Here is an 18,493-nt window from a genome sequence, read left to right on the forward strand (position 1 = left end):
ACAGGGAACCCTGCTTTGCCATGCCTCCATCCACAGTGGGATTCTGCTCCAGCTGCTCCATGTGCTGAGATCCCCTTGACTCAAAATTGCTCTGTGGCTTTGCACAGAAGGTGTGGAAGAGAGAGAGGTGAACATCAAAGAGTGTTAAAGAAATGCAGTAGCTTTCACCAAAGGAAGAACTGTACAGGCTGGGATGCTTCATCCAGGGCAGGAAATGACAAGTGAATAAGACAGAAGGCAGAAGAAGTGAAGTTTTCCCCAGGTCAGAGAAGTCTGGGTGGATCTTCATGAGGACAGTGGGAGATTTTTGGTTCTATGAGATGAATCTCTGACACAAAGATTATCTTCTCCTGGGGCCAAGTGTAGGATTTGCAGACCTGTTTACTGGAAACACACCAAGACCATGGGGATTTTTTGCTCTCAAAAGCAAATGAAATATTTTGACCAAAATTCCCTATTTTTCCTGTGTTTTCGCTGTGATTCTGCCCCTAGAAGAGAGCATTTCATCTGCTGTGAGTAATGTGTGACAGTGCTGGAAGCAAAGGAAAATTTGGTCCTGCAAAGGATAGTGTCTTCAAATTTTGGTCATGGAGAACAAGCCTCATTTATAATTACAAATATACACAGATTTGTACAATTACACATCCCAGCTGGCTCTGAGGGCAGGTGCTCAAGGTTGCCCCTCTTTTCCTGAAAGCACTGGCAATTTATTTGTGGGAAAACTTATTTTATATCCTTGGGAAAATATAAGGGTGTTGCTGTTGCCCTCTGAGATGTTTTTAGGTCCTGCCCACGCCAGGAATGGCCACAGAGCTTTGCATCAGCAGGCAAAGGAGCAAGCAGTGAAATATCAGGGAAGGAAAGGGAGGAATGGTTTCAGTCTTACAGATTCCTGCATAAAATAGAGGCTAAAGCATGTCTTCAAAATGATTGAGCGAGGACACTGCTCATTACATAAAGTTGTTGGGGGAAAAAAATAGGCTGATTTACATTTTTATAGGAAATAAAAGGAGGTTTGTGGGTGACATAGCACCTTCCTCTAAGAATGTCAGCATGAGATAAGTGGGCTTCAAAGGGAAGAGTAACCATTTTCCTGCAGGGACAGAGTCCATCCCAGAGAGCTGAGTCTGGGAGAAAAATGCTTTTGGAAGGAAATTTTTGTTGCTGTAACAAATACATTTATTTAGCACAGTTCACATTGACTGCAAGGCTGCTACTTCTCATTTCTGCTGGTTCCTCTGAATTTTGGTGAAGCTTTGGGTAGCAGGAAAACCAAACTGCCTCTGTTTTGTGGATGTGGTGTTTTCAGGGCAGGAGAGGTCAATGTGCTTTGTAGGAATGGGGAGATTTTGTCAGGGTTGGAGTTTATGATACTTTCATTTCATTCACAGTGAGTTGCCTGGTGGGGTTTTAGCCTGGTTTCAGGTTGGTGGCCCTCTGAGATTTGCTGTGCTGTGCTTCAGATCCGTGGCTGTCTGGCAGAACAATTCCGGTTGCTCAAAAGCACCGATTAGCATAAATGAAGGAGTGGGTGAAATCTTCATTATATTGCCTACTGTCATGTTTGTGTACCAGATTTTGTTACCATCTGTCATTTCTGTTTTCTTGTTGTTGCCAAAAGTTGTCATTCTGAATGGAGGGTGGAGACTTATCTTCAAAAGCCAACATGAGATAATTTTAGGTACTTCAGGGCTCATGTGCTCTGTGCTGGGTGTCAGTGGCCCTCACATACATCAGCCCCACGTGTCTTTGGTAAAATCTGGGCAATGGTTTAGTTAAAGGAGTTTTTGAAACCATTGGGGTCATGCAAATGCACGAGATTCTCATCTCTTGTCATTTAGAAGGAGTATCTAGTGCTTGCAATTGCAAAGAAACGCTTGAAAATAAAATATTTTCTTGAATCTTAAAAAAAATACAGAGTACAGAGAAGGGTGTATGTGGGGACATGGCAGTGTTAAAATCCAAGCACTTGCCCAGAGATCTGACCGAGGGAAGCAACAGCTCTGCTATAAGTGACTGCAGCATCCCCAGATAATTTGCAGAGATGTAAATATCCCAGGGGCTGAAGCTGGACAAATTCAACCTTGAAATGAGCCGCAGCTCTCGTGCAGGAGCGGTGGCTGCGTACTGCGACAGCGCGCGAGGGGAGCGGTGCCTGCGCCGGGGCTCGCTGCCTTCCAAGCAAAATGAGCTCATTTCAGCCACAGGCTTTGAGTGCAGACTGGGAGGAAGGGCTCAGCCTGCAAGCACAGAGCTGGGAGGTGAAGCCACGAGGATTTCTTGCCTTGTCCAAGTGCTTTGGGATCATCTGGTCTGAAAGCTCAGTGCCCTGTGCCAGCTGGGGAGGGAGGGGGCTCAGGGTGCCTGGATCATCCTCCTTTCATCGGGCTGGAGCACCAGGCTGCTGCTGTGGACTGTCAAACCCTCCCTGGCAGTGCCAGGCCCATGCTGGCACCTCATCACTTCCCATGTCAGCCACAGCAGCTCTGCTCTCCCCAGGGCTGCTGGGTTTTCATCTGGCCTGAGTGACAGAGCTCAATGTTCCCCTGAAATGCAGTGACTTGTGACGTCCAAAAATGCAGAAAAGATGATCTAATTACTTCAACTGGACTTAAACTCCAAGAAAATAACAAGCCAAACAGTTTGGGGATGTTTTTTTGTTAGTTTGGGCTCAGCCAGTGGTGCAAAGTCATAACCAAAGCCATGATGTGCCAGTGTTGTGGTGAGAACTCTCACTGGTGTGGAAGTGCAGAGGGTCACTGCTTCCTCCAGGAGAGCTGGGGAAGGAGGAGATGGAGCTGCCTGTGCTCTGGAAGCAGCAGATTCACTCTAGACATCTCTGATCAAAGGCTGGGGGAAACCAGAACCATGCAATGACTGCAGTAATTACTGGGTACTTCTTTGAAGATGTCTCAGGTATCTGTAGTGTGTGTTATGATCTGTATTATGAAACTTCCAGTGCCTAAAGGGGCTCCAGGAGAGCTGCAGAGGGACTTTAGACCAGGGCCTGGAGTGACAGGACAGAGGGAGTGGCTTCCCACTGCCAAAGGGCAGGGTTAGATGGGATATTGGGAAGGAATTGCTCCCTGTGAAGCTGATCAGGCCCTGGCACAGGGTGCCCAGAGCAGCTGTGGCTGCCCCTGGATCCCTGGCAGTGTCCAAGACCAGGTTGGACAGGACCTGGGGTAGTGGAAATTGTCCCTGCCCATGGCAGGGGTGGTAATGGATGGGCTTTAAGGTCCCTTCCAACCCAAACCAGTCTCTGATTCTATGAAAGCTCTGTACTTTATCAAATCTTTGGGTACTTTTATAATACAGATTTGAGGTAACAGCTCTGTCATGCTTTAACACTTCAATAATGTAAATTGTCTTTCCTAGCTCAAATTCTCCCATATTTGCTCTCTCCCAGAGGATAATTCTCCAAAGCTCATGAGCAAATTCCACCCGAGCCTTTCAGGATGCTGTGAACATCACTGACAGCCGTTGTGAAAAAGTTGGGTCTGGGTTTGTTTCACAAGTGTGAAATAAATTTCAGAGCTCTCATATTCAAACCAGCCTGGTAAATTGCCCTAAATGAGCACCAAGTGTCATCTTGAGTGGATGACAGAGGAAGCTGGAACGCAGCTGAGAAGCCTTTGGACAAGCAGGAAGAAGTGGGTTTGGGCCATGGGGAGTGGAGCTGACCGGGCAGAGGGGCAGATGGGCTGATTTACCAGGTGTGAGCATGCAGTGCATGTGGAGGAGCTGGGGGACTGAGAGGAGGTGCAGGAGTTTGTCAGGCCCTGCTCCAGGATGACGATGATGGGACCTCCAGGCTGGGTGGTTGAGAGCTGATCTGGCTCCACTTCCCTGGTAAGCACAAGGCTGGGATAAACTGATATGGGGTGGAAGAAAAGCAGGAAAAAAGGGAATTTCTCATCTTAACACCTAATGTGCTGCTGGCTTAAGACAGGAAGACAAGTGATCTCAGATGGAAGCACAGAGCACATTGACAGCCAAGGCATGACACTCCACACTGCAGGAATGAACCATGAATGGAATGAACCATGCCCAAGGTGGACAGCTTGGGTGAAAAGTTAATCCTGATATAATTAGAGACAGCCTTGAAACAGCAAAATCGTGGAGCCACAGGTCACAGGGTGAGATGCCACCAAGACCTTGCAGTGTGTCAAGTCCTGCAGGAATGGGACAGGAGTGTAACAGAAATCATCTGCCTCATGCTTCAAAGGATGGAGCAGATCCTGAGAGAGCTGGGGAAGGTTTCTCTGTGCTTGGCCTTGAGGAACTCAGGCAAGAATATCATGTCCAACCAAGGACACAAAACCCAAACAAATTAAAATACATCTGGACTGATGTGCAGGTACATTAAAAGAGTTTCCTGACCTTTAGAGGGATTGTTTTATTCCCTGGAGCATTATATTTTATTACTCCAGCCTTTTACATAATTTATCATAGAAAAACATTATTTTGGCTATAAAATTATTTGCCTTAATTTAAGCTCTGCAATAGCATTTAACTTTCTGGTTCTTTTTGAAACTAATTTCCCCAGGCAAATTACATCTTGTGCCAGAGATTCTTGTCATTAATGTCACAGAATGGGACACCACAGCTGGAGGGGGGGGGAGTTGAGGGGGAGCAGTCATTTCTTTGATAACATTTAAAGCAACAGAGCAGAGCACCTCATTGGAATCATTCTCTCCCAGGTTTTCATCCCATTTTATCCTGTGCTGATTATCACCATCACCTCGGTCACTTTGCTGCCCTGCTGTGATCCCCTTAATCTGAACAGGGTGCCAGAGAAGCTGTGGCTGCCCCTTCCCTGGGAGTGTTCAAGGCTGGGTTGGATGAGGCTTGGAGCAACCTGGGACAGTGGAAGGTGTCCCTGCCCATGGCAAGGGGTGGAACAGGATGGTCTTCAAAGTCCCTTCCAAACCAGTCTGTCATTCCAAATTTCTGTGAGCTAGAAGCCATAATGACAATAATTAGCTCTACTTTCACCTGAGCCCATTATTTAGGAGTTTGTGCAAACTTACAGTGAAAGGTGATTAATGCTGAAAAAAGGTTTTCCAGCTAAAGCCCTCATGTTGTGTTTGGGAGACACTCTGAACTGAGTCACCAGGAAAGGTTTGGGTTTGGCTCTGAGCTGGGCACCCAAGAAGTGCCAGGTGTGATTCAGGCAGCCAAAACAAGGTGACAGGAGGGATGCAAGATGCATCCAACTGGGATGGAGGAGAGCCAGGCTGCCCAAGGAGCTGCCTGAGAGAACCACAGGCCTGGAGAAATAGTGGAGCCTTTCAACTGGTTGTTGCCATAACGAGAAGAAATAAAGATTTTGGTTTGAATCAAACGTGAAAATTTTGCTGGAGGAGAAGGTGAGTGGATTGGTGTGTTTTAGTCATTTTGTCTTTTCTTACTCCCTTTATTTTCCCAGTTTTGGAGATAAAAGCTGTTTTTAAAGTTTTGCTCACACAACAGGGAAATTAGATGTTTTCACAATCAATTAATAAATCAGAAGGTTTCAGTGCTTTCTAAATTCTGAAAGCTGAAACCCTGGGGGGTTTTCTGAGTAGTTACTGAAGCCCTGAACACACCAGATTTACCTGCAGAGGGTGAAGCTTTCCACAAACAACTTATCTGTTAGGAAAAGGGTGAAAAGAGTCATCCTATCCAATTTATGGAGCAATGGGGGGCTGGGCCAGTCCCACTTTCTACTGGTCCCAAACCAGTGAGCATTGAGCTTTAAGCTCCTGTGAAAGTTGTTCTTTTTTACCCAAAACAAGGAAAAAACTCTTGTGGTGGGGGAAGAGCAAGGCTGGAGGCACAAACAGGCAGTTAATGTATTCCCCTTGTCAGCCCAGTTCAATGCCCTCCCTGCCCTGATGAATATTGAAGAATTTCATACAAATTGGAACTGGTTCAGCAGGACAGTTTTCCAAGACCCAGCCCAGAAAGGCTTCCTGGTCACGGCTGGGGGCCCTTCCCTCTAAGGGAGGAGTGCACAATCTGCAGGAAGAAATTCTTCCCTGGTAGGGTGGGGAGCCCTGGCACAGGGTGCCCAGAGCAGCTGTGGCTGCCCCTGGATCCCTGGCTGTGCCCAAGGCCAGGCTGGATGGGGATTGGAGCCGCCTGGGATGGTGGAAGGTGCCCCTGCCCATGGCACAGGGTTGGAACTAAGGGGCTTTAAGGTCTCTTCCCACCATCCCAGGGAAGAACTCAGGGCAGCCACCTGAGTTTGTGCCATCCTCCAAGAACTTGGGCACAGTTAACTCTTGGAGCCTCATGCAGAGGGTGAGGGACCTGTCTGCCACCTAAATCCAAAATGTTTCACAGCTGGCTTTTAACTCAGCAGAGAGAGGGGCTGACGCTGCAGAAGAGCTTGGGCTTGTTCTCTGGATGACTATGGGAGTTCAGCAGAATCTCTGATGTAAAATAAAGTTTTTCAAGAGTTGTGATGAGTTGAATCCACACCAAAAGCTTAAAAGCTAGTGTGGGAGCCAGGATTAACACTGAGAAGATGCAGAGAGTTTCCTAGGAATGAAGCTCCTTGAGATAACCAAGTCTTGCACTAAAGCTGTGACTGATAGCAAGAAGAAAAGAGGCAGAGGGACAGGCAAGGCTGAATGGAGCAGGAGGAATTGCAGAGCCATTCTGTTACGGCTGCCTCCACCAACCAGGACAAGGGCAGAGCAGGGCAAAATGCCACCAGTGTCCCCATGGCCTGGCTTGACAGTGGCTCAGCAGAGTTTTGCACACAGGTCACTAACAGGATGGTGGTGGGACTGTGAGCTTGGCCAGAGTTTTCCTGGCAACACCAGATTTTTCTGCAGTAAAAAATAAGGACTGTCAGCCAGAACACAGGAGGGCATTTCCAAATGTGATCCCAGACACTTAACCTGAAGTCACTGCATTGCTGTGAGCATTGCTACTGATTAGGAAAGAAAAAGCAAGCTATATGTAGAGACAGAAAAAAAAAAAAAAAAAAAAAAAGAACTGTGAGATTTATGGTAATGAATTACTTCCACAAAAGACATATGCGGTGTGTCCAAGTAGGTTAATAAATGCTTGGATGGCATTGAATTGAAAGGAGCAATGCTTAGTGTGGTCAAAAGTGCTGAGCACTTGATTACAGCAAGGATAGTGTTGTCTGGAGCACTTAAACCTTATTTTGTTCTACCCCTCTGCCATGGCAGGGACACCTTCCACCAGCCCAGGCTGCTCCAAGCCCCATCCAGCCAGGCCTTGGGCACTGCCAGGGGCAGCCACAGCTGCTCTGGGCACGCTGTGCCAGGGCCTGCCCACCCTCACAAGGAAGAATTTTTTTCTACTATCTAAGCTAACCCTACTCACAATTTGAACTCATGCCCCCTTGTCCTGTCACTACATGCTCTTGGAAATGGTCTTGTCCCATCCTTGCTTTCAGTTCCCTGCAGGTACTGGATGACCTTGTCTCTGTGATGCCATCATGGAATGAGCAGAGGACAGAAATGGCATGGGAGGAAAATCTGGAGACCTTTCAAGGGATGAGGAATCACCCAATCCCTCAGGTTTGGAGATGCTGACTGGGCACTGCTCTGAGCTGTGTGGAGGGAGCAGAATGAATGGAGGAAAGCACCAGCCCTGGTGGCAATGATGAGGTCTTGCTCCAAGGTTCAGGCAAGAGGTGAAGCCTGAGTGGATTTGGCAGAGGGAGTGTGAGCAGTGCTCACTCCTGAGCTCATAGCTCAGCACCCAGGCTCAGACTGAGCATCTGGGATTCAGCTCATGCCAGGCTGGGAGTGGCAGCACCTGAAGAGCTTGTGAATGTCCTCTCCTGCTGATGGTGCAATGGGAAGGCCACATCTTTAACCAGGGAACAAGGCAGGGAGGTGGGAAACACTGAAATCTTCCCATCTCAGGTGGCCAGAGCGTATCTGTGGGCATCCTGCCTTTCTCTGTGCTCAGGGAAGGGACCTTCACCATAATCTGCAGCAGAAAAATGTTCTGTGTCTTTTTTTTTGGCCCATGTTGGCTGAAACCGCCCATAAACCACTAATTGCCACTGCTAAAAGGGAGCTGGCAGACATGAAATTTGCCCAGATTACCCAGATTACTATTTTATGGGTAGAAATATGATTTTCAAGCTGACTGTGGGGCAGGTTGCAAGCTGGTGTCAGAGACATGAGAAACCATCATGTAGCAGAGCCCAAAGACAGACATTTTTTGTAGCAGTTTATTTTAAAAATAAAGCAAGTGGACTGTTGTCTCTCAGTAAAAGTCTGAGATTTGTCAAGCAACAATGATTTATAGAGATTTTTCCTAATAGTTTGTCAGGCATGGCAAAGTTACAGGCAACTTCAGCAAAAAGGCTTCACGTTTGGGACTTAAGAAAGCAGGACCCCTCAGAGTGACAGATTCAATTATGCTGATGACAGAAGATTCTGTTTTTCCTGAACTGCTACTCTTGCTTTGGTGAGATAGCCTTACCCATTACTTGGGGGATTTCTCCACATCAGAGTTAGATGGTCCTGACAGATGATGGGCAGGATTCTGAGCAATTTGCTGAAAAGTCCAAGTCTGTATCCAGTCCCCACGAGACTCTACTCGACAAGTAGGTAGGAAATGGCTTTACATTAATGAATACTTAATGAAAAGAAGAGCAGAATGACATGTGATTGGTGCTTGTGGGGTATCACCCACAGAACATGTTTAGCCACCTGCAAATACTCTTTCAGCATGAAATGAAGCAAGGAGACCCTTTAGGATGTGTGTCAGTCTTGCAGCCCAAGGAGCCAAGGGTTTGCAGAAGTTCACAGACACAGAGCTGAACACAAAGCAGTGCTGTGATTGCGGTCCCTGGGTTACCACCACTTCCTGAACACCACGGAATTCACACACACAATGAAAATCAGAAGCCAGAAACAACAGTGATTTCACATCAAATTGCTCCACAATCCCATGAGTGCAGGGTGTGTGTAATCAGACGTGCCTGGAGAAAGAATAGGCAGCACCTTCTGCAGCAGCCAGGAGGAGAGGAGACAACAGGCTCTGGGCTTTGCTTCTATCCTGGAACAGCTCTGGCAGCTCATGGGGATGGTAAGGCCACCAAGTGCTGGGACATAACATTACCAGGAAAAACAGACTGCCATTCCCAAAGAGAACTCCTCTGATGGTGCCACAGTGACTACAAGTTACAGGGCAGAGCTCCTCAGAAGTTATTCAAACACTGATAATTGTTTGGCTGTCAGGTTTTGAGGTCACAAGCTATAGAAATGATACTTCCATGTTGTGGGTGGGGAAGGAAGGTAGGATCTCAGGAACTGTGTCTTTAAGCAGCTTAGTTCTGGAGACAGGAAGTCTGGCCATGGGCTGCAGCAGTGCAGATTTTATTATGCAATTTCTCTTGGAACTAGTCCCTGAATAAAGGAGTTACCCATTAAGCACCTGCTTCACCCTCCCTCCTGAACACCACAAATGAAGGTCTCAGGAATCCTTTCAAGAGCTCACCCATCAGCAGGGGAGCAGGGAGCCATGCACTGGGGTCCAGACTGGGAATATTGGTGTATTTGGTATACACCAATATGTGTCTTTCAAAGGGCTTATCTTCATTAAATCCTCCTACTCTGTTTGAGCTTGCTCCATGTTTGGCATTACTAGTGGGTGAGGCCATCCAAGTCTTGCAATGGTGACACCAAAGGGCTGTGGTACCCAGGCTACTCTTAGGCCTTCAGGGCATTTAATCACAGCACTCTTTCCAAGGGGCAGTGGATAACAGCCAAGTCTTCCTCTCCCTCCTGCCATTAACCCAGTGCTGTTCTGATCCCATGGAGGGGCAGCTGGGGCCATCCTAAAGGGACATTGCAGCACAGATAAGCTGCAGGACACAGTGACAATAGGATCCTTCTCCTCTGCCCCTACTGCCTGGGGTGAAGGATTCCCTCCCACTCTGCTCCTGGGACTTCACCCATGTAGCAAGCCTGGCACTTGCTGTAAAGACAGAGGAGCTGTCCCAGCCAGTCATGGCCTCCATGCATCCTCTGCTTGTCTCCCAGTTGTGGGCTCATGGCATTTCCCTCAGAGGCACCAACACAGCAGCTCCTGTCACAGCCCTGGGGCTGTCAGGGCCCTTGGCACAGTGGCTGTGGGCTCAGGGCTGCACAACTGGTGTAACATGGGTGTGTTGTCCAGCACCATGAACATCCTCTGGAGAGGGGCAGTAGCTGTGGGACAGCTCAGGATCTGTCCCCAGGGGTAAATCTCCATCCTGACTTTATCCCAGAGCTGCAGAGTTAGTGCAGCACCAGGGAAGGAGTCGTGAGGGGAGCAAAGTGCTATGGAGGGCTCCTGGTGTCAGCCATATCCATAAGTGATGTAATTGTAGAAGCACAGACTCGTTTGGGTTTGAGGGACTTTAAACACCCGCTCATTCCACCTCCCTGCCCTGGGCAGGGACACCTTCCACTAGCTCAGGGTGCACAGGCTGCAATGACCAAGGCAAGCACAAAGAGTGATCCAAGATGCAGTTCAAAACACACCAACCAAACTTGTTAAAAAGTTCAATCAGGAGCCAGAAAAAGACACTGCTGTGCTCAGCTGTGCCTTAGAGTCTGACCTGACTCCCACCCCTCACCTCCAACAGCAAAACATTTTCATTTAACCTAAACTGGGGTAAATGCTTGATTTCACAGTAAAATGCTGCTGGACAAGAGCTGCTGCTTTTACATCTAGAGGCACTGGGAGACACTGAACCTGCCCCACACTGAAACATCCTGAAACAGATGGGAACTCACTGCTCTGGAAAGAAATTAAAGCAGGGACAACCAGGGAGCCCTTACTTGTGTAACTAATCAGCAATACAGTGATAGACCCAGAGGCCTGACAGAGACCTCCACGTGATTACAGCCAGACCTCAGCAAGGACAGGCACCATGTAAATAAATACAGAATTTGCAAGTAAATGTAATGAAATTCATGTAAATGTAGAAGTAAATGTAACGAATTCGAGTTTTGCAGTAAACAAAAGGCAGACTTACTCTTTGCAAAGGAATCTGTCATTATAGATCTCCTTTAAATCAATAAATTAGTGCTGTTGAATCCATCTTAGCTTATGGAGCTCATCCTCAGACTTGTGTCCAGATCTTGTCCAGCCTCTCCTCCCACTGTGGCTGCCCTTGGAGGACATTCCAGCATGAAGGTGATGAAAACAGCCCCAAGCAACCAGTTTGGGTACAAGGAGCTCTGCTGCCACACACGTCACCGGGGCTTATAGGACCTGATTCTCAGGTTGGGAACCAGTATGGAAATCCATGGAACTACCTGAGCTCCAGTCTTCTAAACCTGTTTTGGGCTGGGGAAGTCTGTCTAGACAGGGCAGAAAGTGTTTGTAAAGTGAGGCTGGGTTTGATGCTGGTGTCTGAGAGTGGGTCAGCTCTGATGGGACACTTGCCTTTGTGTGTGGCTGCTCTGAGGGCATGGGGGAAAATGGGGGCACTGAGGGGGAGCTTGGGAGGAGATGGTGTGAGGGGGACATTGAGAGGGAATGTCCACAGTGGGATTGAGAGGGGAAACGGACTGAGAGGAGAAAACAGAGAGGGGACATTCTGAGGGGGACATTGAGAGATCATCTCTGTAGGACTGACTGAGAGGGGAAGCTGAGAGGTGACTGAGGGGAAACTGAGAAGGGAGGTGGTGAAGGGGGCATTGAGAGGGGACATCCATGGTGAGAGTTAGAAGGCAGGCTGGAAATGTAACTGTGAGGGAAAACTGAGGATGACGCAGGGAGAGACTGAGGGGACATCCATGGTGGGATTGAGAGGAGAGACTGGGGTGGGGGCTCTGAGAAGAATGAGGGGAGGAAAGACCGTGAGGGGGCATTGAGCCATCCGTGGTGGGACTGAAAGGGGAGATTGTGGGGGTGAATCTGAAAGGACTGAGGGGAAGGGGGGATCCTGGGGAGACATGGAGGGGTCACTGCAACATCTGAGGAGAGTCAGAGAGGGGACTGTGAGGGGAGACTGGTGAACAACTGAAGCGAGGGCTCTGAGGGGAGACTGAAGGGCCAATGAGCCGTCCATGGTGGGACTGCGAGGGGAGATTGTGGGGGTCACTACGAGGGGACCGAGGAGAAAGGGGGACTGTGGGGAGACTTGGAGGGGTCGCTGTGAGGGGAGCACTGAGACAGCTCTGGTGGGACTGAGGGGAGACTGCGGGGGATGCTGTGAGGGGGGAACAGACACCTGAGGGGAGTCGGAACACTGTGAGGGAACAGCTCGGGGGTCGTGAGGAGGAGCCCCGACAGGAGCAAACAGGAAAGACCGAGGCGAGGACTTGGAGGGGGAGAAGTGCACTCTGAGGGGATTGAAGGGAGACTGTGAGGGGGCACCGGGAGGAGGCACCTGAGGGCAGACGGAGAGGGGACGCTGTGAGGGGGTACTACGGGGGGCAGCCCCGACTGAAGCAAACAGGGCAGACCGAGGCAATGGCGGAGAGCGAGCGCACGGCACCGCAGGCACGGTGTGTGTACCGGGGTCGCCGCCCGACCCCCCCCCGCCGCTCCCGAGCCCCTCAGCGGAGCAACTGAGGACGGCGCCGAGCGCTTCCGGCGCCGCGCGCGCCTTTCCGGCAGGGCGGGGCCGCGCCGCGAGCGCGGTGACGCAGCGCGCAGGCCCCGCCTCCGCCCCGCCCCCGAGGGCTCTGGAAAAGAGAAGAGAAAAAAAAACTTTTTTTTTTAATTGAGGAATCAACAGCCGCCATCTTGTCGCGGAGCCGGAGCGCGGCGCGGGCGGAGCGGGCCGGGCCGGGCCGGGCCGGGGCAGCGGGGCCGCCCCGCCGCCGCACGGGGCAGCCGCGCCGAGCGCCGCCGACGCGCACAGGGGGCTCGAGCCAGCGGGGCGCAGCCGCCCGGAGCCAACCGACCGCCGCCGCCGCCACCGGGAGCCGCCGCCGCCGCCGCGCCGCGCTCATTGTTTTGGGGCGTTTTTGGGGGGTCGGCGCGTTTTTCCGCTTTTTGGTGATTTTTTTTCCTTTTTTTTAATTTTTGCCCCCCCCCCCCCCCCCCCCGCTCCCTTCTCTTCTCCTCCCCCCCCCTCCTCCCTCCCCTACCTCGGCCGCGGGCGGGCGGCGGGCGGGGGCCGGGGCGAAGCCGCCGCCGCGGAGGGGAGGGGACGGGGCGAGGCGAGGGGAGCGTGTGGGGGGGCGGAATGCGCCCCGAGTGACGGCCTGAGCCGCCATCCGGGCACCGCGGCGGGGGGAGCGCCCGGGAGGAGCGCGGCCGGCAGGGAGGGGGCGCTGGGCCCTTCGCTCCCCGCCCCGAGCCCTCCTCCCTGCGGCCTGCGGCGGCCCGGCATGGGGGAGCGGGGGCGGCCGGCCGGGCACTGAGCGGCGCTGTTGGGTTCCCGTGCGGCGGAGGAGCGGGGACAGCGAGCTCGGCCCCCCCCGAGCACCCCCCGACAACGATCACCGGCTCCGCCGCTCCGGCCACCATGGCGGAGAACTTACTCGACGGGCCGCCCAACCCCAAGCGAGCCAAGCTCAACTCGCCGGGCTTCTCCGCCAGCGATAGCACAGGTAAGGCCGCGGGGGTGGCTCGGGTGGGGCTCCACGGCGGTTCTCCCCCCACACCCCCCCGCCCCTAGCGCCCCGCCGGAGGGGGGGGCCCGGGGCCCGCCCGCCCTGCCGCGGTTCCTGGCGGGGGTGGGTTGGGCCTCCTGCAGTCGAAGTTACCGGGCGGGACCCGTACGCCAAGTACCGTCCCGGCTATAAATAGCGGTTGGAAAGAGACGGTTTTTGAGTTGGGTTTCCCTTCTTTTCCTTCATCATCTTCGTTTTTAGTGCCTCGGTTTGGGTGATGGGGGTGGACAGGTGAGTAGGGTGTGGGTAGGGAAGGAGAAGGGCCAGGCATGGGAAGCACCGACCGTCCTGCTTATTGTACAATCGTGGAATGGTTCGGCTTGGAAGGGACCTTAACGTCCGTCTTGTTCCATCTCCTGCCGTGGCAGGGACACCTTCCACTATCCCAGGGTGCTCCGAGCTCCGTCCAGCCTGGCCTTGGACACTTCTAGGCGTGGGGCAGCCGCAGCTTCTCTCGGCAGCCTGTGCGAGGGCCTCGCTATCGTCAAAAGAAGGAATTGCTCCCCGGTACAGAATCTAAATCTACCCTCGTTCATCTTAAAGCTGAAGATGCCTTCTTGGAAGGGTAGTTGAGGTTTCTGTCTACTCCTTAAACCCCACAGATTACCCACAGCTAATAGCCCTATACAGGCTTTTTCACTGTGCCCCTGTGTGTGACACACTACGGAATAAAAACTCCTTAATAGCTTCTTAGTCATAGAATGATTTGGGTTGGAAAGGACCTTGAAGACCATCTAATTCTACCGTCCAGTTAATACTTTGTGCTTTTTTTTTACCTCCCAACCTGTGACCGAGGTTTTAAGGTATTTGGCTTAAACTGTTTCGAGCATTTTTCCTTTAAACCCCAACCGATTTGCCGATAATAATTGAAATTGTGGGGTTGCTCGCGTGCCGAAATGCCCGGCAGCCTGGCAATCACCGCGACTCGTCCGTGTCGTGTAGTGTCTCTGGCGCGCCTTTTTCTTCAATTGTGATGGGTTTGTAGATAATAAAACACATCAAAATGTCTCGTTTCCAGCCAGTGTGTGCCCGTTGTAAGTACACACGTGTGTGCACAAGAGCATGTGTGCCTGGACCGGCCTCTCCCGGTGTTCCGACTGTTTCAATCCCTGAAAGAGTGGTTTCAGAACAACACGAAGTCTGTTGCACTTGAATTTCTGCTTTCAGAGATTAATGAATCTTGTGGAAAGGATAGTGATAAGTTAATCATGCTGTGCCTGCTGTGTTTTCATAGACTGAAAAAAAATATTACTATAATTGAGCTGATAAATTCTGTGGGTTTTTTCGTCTTGCTCAATCTGCATTTGGCAACACTTTACAGATGCTTCGGTCCTTTAGGGGTTTTTTATGGAAACCTTCTCTTCTCAGCCTGCAAATAAATGAAACAAGCGAGAAAGAAACAGTATCGAGTAAGAATTGTCAGGGAATATCTAGGTGAGGTCTTGTGATTGAACCTTGTTAATCCCTGGTGTGGAAGCACTGGAATATTTGGAAGGCTGATACAAAAGTTGCTGTGAAATGCTCTTTGTAACTCAGAACAAATACAGTTTATAGTTCTTTAATTCTTCAGCGAGACATTTTAGACTCTCCTGGTAGCCAGTGTCTTGGTTTGGTTTCTTTTTTTCCTTTCTTCTTTCTTTTTTGAAGTTCACTTGGGCTGTTCTGGAATGCTTCAGTCTTAATTACGTCCTGTTCAGCAAGTTCTCGTGTGTCTCGGGGAGCTCTGTGTGCTGCTGGATGTGTGAACTCCAGCATCTGCAGAAAGTTCTGCAGGGCTCAGGGGGCCTGGGGGCACTGGCATGGCAAACCCCAAGTTCTGTTCTGGACGAGGAGTTCTGTCATCATCCTGCTGTTCCATAGGCAAAAGTACCTCTCTGCCAAGGGTGTGGGTAATGTTTGTGCACTTAAAGAGAGGCTTGTTTTTAGGAAAAGCACTTCTAGGTTTGTTGCCAGCAGTTAATGCTGCTCGTTGAAGGCTCGCTGAAGGTTTCCGTGCATTGTGGCAGGCGATACAAATAGTTTGAGTAGTGATTGCTGTCAAATGCCTGCTCCTGGAACTGAACCAGGCTGCTCCCTGCTGCTGGGGCTTAAATGGAAAAGTTCTGTTGCAGCCTGGAAAGTGGCCTTAGTGATCAGGGGAGCTTGGGTGTGAGGATTTAGCCCTGAGTTGAGCAGAATTACGGTAATTGCAGTGGCAGCCCCGCACGGGTGGGTGCTGTGGCTGCCGTGAGCAGGACGTGCTTTCACAGCCGCCGCGTCGGGCCCGGCTGAGCAGTTTGGCTCAAGCCTGCAAATGCTCACACCCGAGGCTCTGATGGCAGGCCTGAACATTGGGCAGAAAGCAACTGCTCTCCTCCTTGTTTATATTTCTCTTGATGCTTTGATGCGGTGATGTTAAGCAACTCCTTTTGTCAGGGTAAGTTTTAGCTGCCTTTAATCTTTCTGATAAAAATAGCTCCTCAGCTTACCGGGGCAAAGTTTGTGCCATTGAAATTGGTGTGTTTACCTTCTGAAAATATGGCCTTTTCTGTTAAACCTAAGCAGCTAAATCCACTGTCTGGTGTTGCAGAAGGGTGAAGAGATGAAAGGATAACAGAAATGGGTGCTGTGACCATCGTTAAGTTTCATGATAGTCTCATTTTGCACTTGCCCTGCTGCTCTTTGTATCAATAAGGAAGGTTAAGACTCCTGGCTGTTAACTTCTCTTGCCATTGCTGGGCTGTATTGAACGAGCTGACTGCTGTGGTAAAATGTCTGTGGGAAAGATTTTTCCTTGTCTAGCCAGGTAGGAGTAGTGCTTTTGTCTAATTACTGCTATTGGATACACAGGAGTTTTCATACCTAAACATTTGTCTCCTCTGTGGCTGTTGTGAGATGTTCTCATCCAGCGCCGCAGAATAAACAAGGGACTCCTACAAAAAGTAGAATTACAGTAACTTTGCTTATGGCAGTGTGTTATTTCAGTGCTGATTGTTTTGTACATTGCTGGCATTGGTCCTTCAGCAGAATGTACACAGACCTGGCAGCGTTCTCGAGCTGCTCTCAGGCTGGTTGTGAAAAACGTGTCTGAATGGAGCAGCAGCAGAGCTGGAGGTGTTCAGGGGCCCCTGGACTGTGGTCCCTTCTGCAGGTAGCTCAGTGAGGGTCTGAGTTTCACTAAAGTCATGCTTCTGTCTGCCTTCATTGTGTTCCCTGCAGCTTCTGCTGCTGTGGTGCTGCGCCAGTTCCAGAAACAACACAGCGTAATCTGGGCCACAGCAGAGGGTGTCCCTGACGGCATCAGGAGTTAACAAATTCCTAAACTAGGTGAAGTTGGGAAGAAGGGGAGATGAGCAGCTTCCAAAGTCCATTAGAGCTAGGTTTTCACTTCACACTTCCTTGTGTAGGGGCTTTTGTTGATTTTTAATAATTTTTTCCTCCGTAACTTCTGATCCTGCACAGATGAAGCCACGTGGCTGCTGCTGCTGCAAAAGCTGTGGGCCAAGCTCCCTGATAACTCCTGTTCTCTTCCTGGCCCATGTGTTGGCATCCAGGGCCTGGATTTTACACTGGGGAAAGGCTGCCCTGTTACACGTGCCTCCCTTCGTGCTGAGATAAGGAGATCTCTGGCTGACTCCCAGCCAGCCACAGAACTGCACAGGAGCGAGTTCGTGTCGATGCGCAGCCTGATTTGATCCTGCTCTCCTGCCAAAAAACCAGATAGGTGTATTGCACTGGGTTTAGGTTTTAGTTTGAGAAAAGAGGTGGACAAAAGCAAAGTAGCTTAAGGAAAGACAGCAAGGTTTTCTAAGCTAGTGTTCACATTCTTAGCAGAGACTTCAGATGGAGTGACGTCTTGGTGATCTAAACCCAGATTTTGTTTGGGCACGTGAAAGCATTAGTATGGATGTTTTAAAGGGTTCATTGCTGCGTGCCTGAAAAGCCTCATGGAAGCCTGTGTAATCCATCTGCTCTTGTTTTGTGTGGTACCTGCAGAACTCGAGTGTCATGTGTGTGCTGTGGCAGTAAGAATCACAGTTACACACTTCCTTATTCTCTCCCTGGAACAAGGAAAAGCATAATTTCATTAAGTGAACACACTCTCATTTATAGGCAGAAAATTTAGGGAAGAAATTCATTTTCTGAAAAGCTGTAGGTGAAGGAATGTGCATAGTTGTAATTATTCATGGGAATGTCCTTTTTGTTTGTTTGTTTTGTAGTACTTGTGCCCTAACTATCTGGGATGGGAAAACAAGGTGGGATATTCATGGCTATATTGTTTCTTGTAGAATACTTCATGGTTATATTGTTTAAGACTCGTGGAACCATGGGGGTGGATGATGCCAAGCAAGATGTTTACTTTGAGCTAGAGATTTGATACAAACTCTTTAGGTTTTTCTCACCTGAAGTGACTGACCTGCATAACTTGATGCCAGCTCTTGTGATCTGGGACAGGAGATTTTTGAGATTAGAAATGTACTCATTTATAGAGTCTAGCACAGCTAATTCTTACCAGTTCCTGGGGCACTGCTGATAGCAGGGTACTGTGTACTCTCCCAATGTTTTTACAGGTTTTTCCAAGGAGTTTGACACTCATGTCTGTGTGGGATGAAAAGTTGAGCAGATGATCTGCTAGCCTGATCATATGTGACAGTCCACAGTCCTACCATTTTGCCCATTCCTTTATTTTTTGAAATTCATACTTTGATAATTGCACATGTGCTGGGGACTTCAAACTTCTTCCCTCTCCAGTGACTTAAAGTTAGCTAGGAAAATGCTGTGCCATAGAGCTCCTGGAGAAGCCCTGCCAGCAGCAGGCAGGAATAGAGGCTGTGTCTTTGCTGTACTCCAGAGATCTCTTGGTAGCTTGTGAAATGATTCCCAGTTTTCTGCTGCAGATTATTCACTTT

General features: G+C 49.9%; 1 protein-coding gene across 2 annotated transcripts in view; it reads left to right on the top strand.

The window, feature by feature from the left end:
- Window positions 1-13,201: 13,201 nt before the first annotated feature.
- Window positions 13,202-18,493, top strand: part of CREBBP (CREB binding protein) — a 97,166-nt gene continuing 91,874 nt past the window's right edge. For both annotated transcript variants that reach the window (XM_058816393.1, XM_058816391.1), the window contains exon 1: window positions 13,202-13,541. In XM_058816393.1, coding sequence (XP_058672376.1) covers window positions 13,457-13,541 — 85 coding nt within the window. In that variant the 5' untranslated portion in view covers window positions 13,202-13,456. The remainder of the gene's footprint in view (window positions 13,542-18,493) is intronic.

The sequence above is a fragment of the Ammospiza caudacuta genome, chromosome 17, assembly GCF_027887145.1.
Source record: "Ammospiza caudacuta isolate bAmmCau1 chromosome 17, bAmmCau1.pri, whole genome shotgun sequence".
Lineage (NCBI taxonomy): Eukaryota > Metazoa > Chordata > Aves > Passeriformes > Passerellidae > Ammospiza > Ammospiza caudacuta.